The sequence below is a fragment of the Miscanthus floridulus genome, chromosome 7, assembly GCF_019320115.1.
Source record: "Miscanthus floridulus cultivar M001 chromosome 7, ASM1932011v1, whole genome shotgun sequence".
NCBI lineage: Eukaryota > Viridiplantae > Streptophyta > Magnoliopsida > Poales > Poaceae > Miscanthus > Miscanthus floridulus.
The window spans coordinates 74,362,447-74,369,456 of NC_089586.1; the positions used below are offsets into that span (position 1 = coordinate 74,362,447).

The 7,010-nt window shown below is 45.8% G+C and overlaps 1 protein-coding gene across 5 annotated transcripts; it reads right to left on the reverse strand.

The window, feature by feature from the left end:
• Positions 1-272: 272 nt before the first annotated feature.
• Positions 273-6,388, reverse strand: LOC136463453 (serine/threonine-protein kinase CTR1-like). Of its 5 annotated transcripts, XM_066462455.1 has the most exons (16): positions 5,409-6,386; positions 5,009-5,307; positions 4,783-4,930; positions 4,302-4,405; positions 3,653-3,861; positions 3,434-3,578; positions 3,239-3,354; positions 2,950-2,990; positions 2,613-2,681; positions 2,189-2,289; positions 2,003-2,087; positions 1,429-1,529; positions 1,049-1,115; positions 824-955; positions 607-701; positions 273-514 (listed from the first exon to the last, which is right to left on the reverse strand). In XM_066462455.1, exons 1-16 carry the CDS (start codon positions 6,006-6,008, stop codon positions 418-420), a joined length of 2,409 nt encoding a protein of 802 aa, XP_066318552.1. In that variant the 5' UTR covers positions 6,009-6,386; the 3' UTR covers positions 273-417. The 5 variants fall into 5 exon arrangements, with proteins under 5 accessions (XP_066318552.1, XP_066318549.1, XP_066318550.1 ...); XM_066462452.1 differs by lacking the exons at positions 273-514; positions 607-701; positions 824-955; positions 1,049-1,115 and having other exon boundaries at positions 1,238-1,529; positions 3,434-3,572; positions 4,302-4,417; positions 5,409-6,388; XM_066462453.1 differs by lacking the exons at positions 273-514; positions 607-701; positions 824-955; positions 1,049-1,115 and having other exon boundaries at positions 1,240-1,529; positions 3,434-3,572; positions 5,409-6,388.
• Between the last annotated feature and the right edge of the window lie 622 nt (positions 6,389-7,010).

Consider the following 7,010-nt stretch of genomic DNA (forward strand, 5'->3'; position numbering starts at 1 on the left):
AAGTATCCTATTTGGTACTATACAATGTCTTGCGGTGTTCGCCGAGCAACGCCGTGATCTTATGGGTTGGGCCACCTCTAGGGGGCGCAGCCCATGTGGTCTGCTGTGGGTATCAAGGGCCATACCCCCACATAGTCAAACTTAAAAAAAGTTTAACCTCGAAAAGCGAGATATGCATTTATTTTAGGACGGAGGGAGTCAGAGAATACACTACAATAAGTATGATGTCAGAAATCCGCTTTCTTGATGAATATGACAAATGCGGTAGCCTGTAGGATCTATAATCTGAATAAATTTTATACTCAAATGTAACTATAATATAAAGAATAACTGGAACTATTTAATAAATACTGAGCTATGCTGACTCAGATGTCAGAAGCTCGTGTTACTGGATGTCGAAGTTTTTGCGAAGTGTAACTAATTTTCTTCCAGGAGTTGATTGGGTGGGAATGTCTTGATGAGAGGTTTCAGGGATTCCATGATACTAGCAAAAGAGGGTCGTCTCCAGGGTTCTCTGAGAACACAAATAAAATGGTCCATCAAAACAACTTTGATAGTTGAGTAATGAGAAGATGCATAATAGCAGGTATGTTAAGTATTAGATACCTGACCCAGCAGGACTCAATTACTGCCGCCACTTTCGGATCAACACTGCTTGGGATCTCAAGCCTTCGTCCCTTGAAACCAACAGCTGCTACGACCTGCAAGTAACGTTGTTTTTTTTAACAAAAAATATAGAACTCAAGGATTTGCTCAATGAGGAATATCTGAAGCTAGAAAACGTCAGTGTGATACTGTGATGCATAAAGCATGAGACGCAAACCTGAGCTGCATTTAAATTACTCCATGGCTGCTGCAATGTCATAATCTCCCATAGGATAACACCAAAGCTGTAAACATCAGACTTCTCATTTGAGGGATCGTCACGAAGAACTTCTGGCGCCATCCACTCAGGCTAGATAACATGACACAGAATAACACTTAAGCCTCATAGATTTCATAACAAAACAAAATATACTAAACAGAACAATAAAACAATACAACTTACAGTCCCTGCTGCAGTCTTGGAAGACAGAAATGTGTTTGCCTTCAATCTGGAGAGACCAAAGTCACAGGACCTGCAGAATAGCAGGAGTACTTCAGTTAAGGTAGTTAGAAGAGAAGACATGACGTTACACAGGTAGCAAATGATTATATTAGAAAGGGAACATTCTAAGGGTCATCAAAATACACTGCACTTTATCCCTTTTTTTTTCTTTTGTGATGAGACCTAATCATAATAAACATAAAAACTATAGCTTGTAACAAGAATATTACAAAAATATAAATGATGAATCATAAAGTTATAAATTTTATTACTGCAATCATTAAGTCACTGAAGGCAAGTTCTTTTCCTAATGAAAGTAAAAGCAAAATCAGAATTTTCATACTTTCACAGTGTACTTTTTGTCAACCAACAGGTTTGGTGACTTTAGATCCCGGTGGACTATTGGAGGATTACGCTTATGAAGATAATTCATCCCTTTTGCCTGTACATAGAAGATCACAAACAATAGAGTATTAAACGACGATTGCTTCAATTTCAACTGAAAGGTCAATGTCGACTTTATTGAAGAAAGTATTTATCCTTCCGAATAGCCTACTATAGCGGTGCCATAGCTTCGATAGCAATGGCAGCAACACACTGCTGCACAACAGCAGTACTGTAGCAGTGTAGTGTACCCTTCCATGACCCTCAATGGTCACCTACAGCTTATAGTGCGTAGCCATGCTCTTCAGTGCCAATATATTTCAGGTTTCGTGTATGATCTTTTTTGTTGCATTCTAACCATCTTTCGTTTTGATCAAGGACTTCGGTGCACATAAAACCCAAAATTGATAGCTTCATGCTTATGAAAATCTAATCAAACATGTTGGGCCTGCAAACATGTCGTTCACTATAAACCCACATCTCCACTATACTCCACAGTTTCAGTAAGCATTATTTAAACAAGTTTTTTACCACGTCGAAAGCCATACTCAAGCGGCGCCGCTCATCCAGATTTTCCCTTGCACCATGCCTGTGTAAAAGTCTGTACAGGCTACCTCTGCACATAGGAAATAAACAGGTTGGTCCTGGAACCTTGGACTAGCTCTAGGGGCGTACAGATAGTATATTTGAAAAAGTAATCAGAAAGTAAAGACACACCTTGACAGGTATTCAGTCACAATTGAAAGGTTAGGTGGCTGAGTGACAGCGCCCATAAGAAGAACAATGTTCGGATGTCGCAAACTTCTCATAATTGCAACCTACAAAGGAGAATCCTCAACACAGTAAATGACAAATGAACATCAAAATGCTACAGCAATGCATATTTATAGTACTTCAATGAGGCGCAACAGCGTAAGTATTCAATATTTGAAGAATCCTCTGGACATTGATTTCTATGGACACAAAATTTAATCTGAATAAGCATCTAGTCATATGTAGGGTACATTATTACATTGCATAATCCATTTATACGAGGACATATTCAGAACACTGTTTCTTAAGCTGCAAAGATACCATGAGAAAAAGTTCAGCAGGAACTATGTGACTGATAAGTGCACAAAATGCTATCTCGTAGTTATACCTCTCTCAAAAATTCTTTGAGACGCTCTGGGTGGAAGTCCTGCTCCATTAGAATCTTTACTGCGACATCCTGGGTTAAAGAATAGCCCCGTTAATTGAACCCTTCCATCCTTGTCAGACTACTATTGTAAGCAAAAGATGGATTGTGATAAATTCAGGCCACTGGTGTTTATTCTAAAATGCTGACTAATATAAGCAGCTGAATGCCTTCTTTTGTAACCAACATAATTAAAATGTCCCATATTAAAATAATGTGTTTATGTCTCTACCGAGATATAGAGAATATCCATTATCCCGAACTGCAAAAGGATACTTGTGATAAGTGACAAAAAACATACCGAACCATTCCAATCTGCACGGTGCACAGTACCAAAAGAACCTGGAACTTTTCCTCATTAGTATAAAAATAGAAAAAACATTTAAATTTTCAAAAGATGACTATGTAATTGTTCTAATTTTCAAGACGCAGGTCTACAGGACCTGAAAACCTCGATTCAGGTAAACAATTAAATTTTGGCTAAAAGAGTAGACATAATGCAATAGAAAAGTGCATGTTGTGATACTGTAACAATGGAGAATAAAAACCTAAATACAGCTGGTAAGTACAGAATTCAGGAGGAAACACACCTGCACCAATTTTCTCTTTCAGAACAAGCTCACTCCATGGGATAATCAAGTCTTCTATCTCAAGGGACATATCGCTAAAGGGATCACTTAGTCCAGATTGAGTATCCTCTGGGGAACTGGAAATGTTTTTAATAAAATCAACTTTGGATATTGAAAGATCAACCTTACTTTTTAGATAGAATCTTATCTGAGTACCTCCTCTGCATTATAAAATTCCCATCTTGACTACCGCGTTGAGTACCATCCTTAAGATGAGTAAAGGTAGCTTGACAATCACTGTTTGTTGCATGTGATGAGTTTGGACCTAGATTGGATCCCATAGGCTCATCCGTTCCTAAAACTATTCAATGTATATATCAGATGACATTTCCAAGAGATCCTGAATCTTATATTGTTCAGCGTGCAGAGAGATACCAGCTGCTGGATCACTGAACATGAGATTTAACGACTGACAATCAAGGAAATATTGCTTGGCCAACAACTTGAAATTATCAGAAATGTCAGCTGAGTCATGTTTGGGTGGGCGCAATGGTGAAGAAACCGAGATGGACGATAGTCCATTCAAGAGGGAGTCAGGTTCAGATAAGAATCCTAGGTTCCCAATTAAATCAATTAGATATTCCCTGTATCAGGAAAAAAATAAAGTCAATAACTGATTAAGCACCGTCAACATCTGCCAAAATTGACAGCTGCAACATGAACAAAATAAAATCTGGTTAAAATATGTTAAAATTAGAATGTCCATCTAGATTTCTTTTCTAGAATGACTGCTATATTTTTTGTATTCATCTTATCCTCCAAAGTTTTAAACAGTTGAGAAAAGAGTGTGATATCAGCAGGACCAGCCTCATGCATATGTATCACTGCAAAATCAGTTATCTGGGAAATGCATTATGCATGTCAATTAGATCTTTCATTTTCAAGATTTTCAGATATACTTGAGAACTTTCACCAAGTGCACTAAATAAGAGTACCATAACTTTCACTTAAGTATTCTGTTATTCTCATCTTTGTTATAGTTCGAAATAGTACTAAGAGTAAAGGTCATTTGAAAGGATACAACCTGTCATGACCAAATCGCACCAAGCAAGAAGTGGCAGCACCAGCTTTGCAGTACTTGCATCCCTTCACAACGCGACAGGGCAGATTGATGGAGTCCGCCAGGGTCTTTTTGTTTTGCTCGCAACGAAAGCAGGTAGGATCAATGCAAGAAAATGGAATTGACAAGAATAGGGTGATGGTAAATAAAATAGTGAATCATATATGATACTTCAAGGTGGAGCAACTTTTCTCCTTATAAAAGATCAATATGATTGGATTAACACTAGAAAATTATTCATGATATGAGCTTTAATTTCAGAGAGAACGAGAATGCCACACAAGACACAAGGCCAGCTTAGAATCTTAGCAAAGAAATAATTGCAACTACATCATAGAAAAGAAGACAGATACTACGTTCCAATATTATGTCATAAAATATTGTGACTGGAGTGACATGTCAGCATCTGCTCAGTACACAATGTACGAGCAAGAAGCAAGATCACCTTGAACAGTAATGCTCGGTGGCAGCAAAAGCCAATTGATAGCTTTCCGATGGGAAGTACAACAGACCCTGAGCTAATCTTCAGGAACCCAACAGAGTCTCTCCACCGGGGACCCAACTCGTGTTCCTCGGTAGCTGCTACTGATCCCCTTTGACGGAAATGTGCACGTAAGAATTAAGATAGACAACCAAGTACATCAAATGAGAAATGCAGTTGCATTACTCACCCCATCTTTGTGGACACAACGGCAGCGAGTCGAGTGGCGATCTCCTTGGAGTCGGCACGATTCCGAGAAATGTCAATGGCCATGCTTATCAGCTGCCGCAGGTCATAGTCCGCCACTTTATCTACGACGACCACCTCGATGGCAGAATCGGTGGGATTGACAGCCTTGAGAGACTCAATGGAGGGGACGAGGCCGCCGTCGTGCACGTCGTTGCAGAGCGTCCATATGAAGGGATCCATCCCCTGGATGAGGTAGAAGCCATCCGGGACCTTGTCGGAGTAGGACAGGCTGCCGTTGACCTGCGAACGACGCGGTGGTCACTCGGAGAACTCAGACATTCGCCACATTTCAAGCAGCGGTAGTAACTGTAAGTGTAAGAGAGGGAGAGAAATGTGCAGACCCAGAAGCGGTGGGAGAGGGATTGAGGCGATGCAATGTGCTGGAGGTGGTCGGCGGCGGCGGCGGCGGTGGAGGAGTCGAGGAAGTTGGGGTCCGCGGCGGAGGAGGCCTCGGAGCAGAGGCGGAGCGCGAGGGCGAGCTGGAGGTGGTAGGCCTCCTCCGCCTGCTGCGCCCAGCTCTTGCTGCTGCTGCTCGGCGGGCGGTCCGCGTCGCCCTTGTCCCTGTACTCTGCGGCGTTGGCGAAGGTGGAGGAGACGGTGGAGGATACCTCGCCGTCGTCGCCCCCGACGCTGCTCCCGCTGGACTGCCGCTGCAGCCGCAGCCAGTCCGCGACACCGAGTTGGGGGTTGTTCCTGTGCGGCTGCTGCTGCTGGAACGGAAGCTTCGCTGCAGCAACGGACGCGTCGAACGAGGGCCCGTCGTCGTCGGACGCGGGCGCGGGAGGGTAGTGCGGCGAGCAGCCGTCGTTGCTGGCGCTGGTGGGCGGGGAGGACGCGAGGAGGGTGTAGGCCGCCCCTGCGGCGGATGATGATGAGGCGGGGGGCCCTCGCCTCCCACCGACGCCCGCCGCCGCGGGCGGCCACTTCGCATCCTTCATCATCTGGCGTCCCCCGCCCGTGGCGTGCGGCGCTGGTGCAGGTTGAGGTCGCGGCGGGCGGCTGCTAGCTCCTCCGCATCGGCCGATCTGTCGATCGCTCGTGGGTCGTGGCGTGCTGGCGCTCGCTTTTTGCGTGCCCTTTTTACTGCAAGTCTGCAACTAGTAGTAAGTAGTAGTTCGCCCTTGGCCGCCGCCCCCGCATCCGCATGTGGGGGAGAGGGACACGCCGACGCGGACGCTGACTCGTGGTCTCGTGGATGGACGGAGGACTGCTGGCCAGTGGGGACTGGGGAGTTGCGTCGAGGAGCGGGTGCCTGCCTGGTGGAGGCTGTGGAGCGCGCACAGCACACGGCACGCGGCGGCCGCGGGCGGCGCGCTCGGGATTCTCGGAGCACGTCGAAAGGAAAGCGAGGAGGCAGCGCGGTGCGGCAGGGATATTTAACTTTTTACCGTGGCATCATCTTGCATAGCATTTTTTTTAATTGACACTACGATTTTATGGAGAGAGATAAATTTGATATGAATTTACTATTTTTTCTCGTGTGTCACGTCACCACATCACTCCAGCGTGGATCCGAGTCAGCAGCCCCATGCAAAATGACGCCCCGAGCCCTGGCGTGTTTATACTCACAAACAGTCGGACCCCACTTGTCAGCCATCTCTCCCGGCCTCTCCTCCCGCTGACGGGTGGACCCGGCCGTCAGGGTCATCCCCTACCTCCAGCCACCGATCCCTTAGGCAGAGCGGGCGACAACGACGGGGGTGGGGTGGAGCTGGCGGGAGGGGCCGACGCCGGTGACGTCGGCGGCAGCGTTGTGCTCGGAGCCGGCGCGCCGCCGCGCGGTGCCGTTGCTGCGGGCAGTGAGGACCATGACGATGAGCTTCTCGTCGGCAGGATGGCGCTGCGGGCACGGTTCGACGCCGAGAAGCGGTGCAGCAGGGGCGGTGTATTCTTGCTAGGCCGACGGAGGAAGAGGGGAGGCGAATGGTGGTGTCTGTGTGGAG

What these genes read in the sequence shown, in the direction of transcription:
- LOC136463453 (XM_066462455.1), bottom strand. Translation starts at nt 6,008, where the DNA reads ATGATGAAGGATGCGAAGTGGCCGCCCGCGGCGGCGGGCGTCGGTGGG. An exon ending in AATTTTATAATGCAGAGGAG is followed by an intron (nt 3,355 to 3,433) that starts GTACTCAGATAA and finishes AAACATTTCCAG; the next exon opens with TTCCCCAGAGGATACTCAAT. An exon ending in GTGCAGATTGGAATGGTTCG is followed by an intron (nt 2,682 to 2,949) that starts GTATGTTTTTTG and finishes TCTTTAACCCAG; the next exon opens with GATGTCGCAGTAAAGATTCT.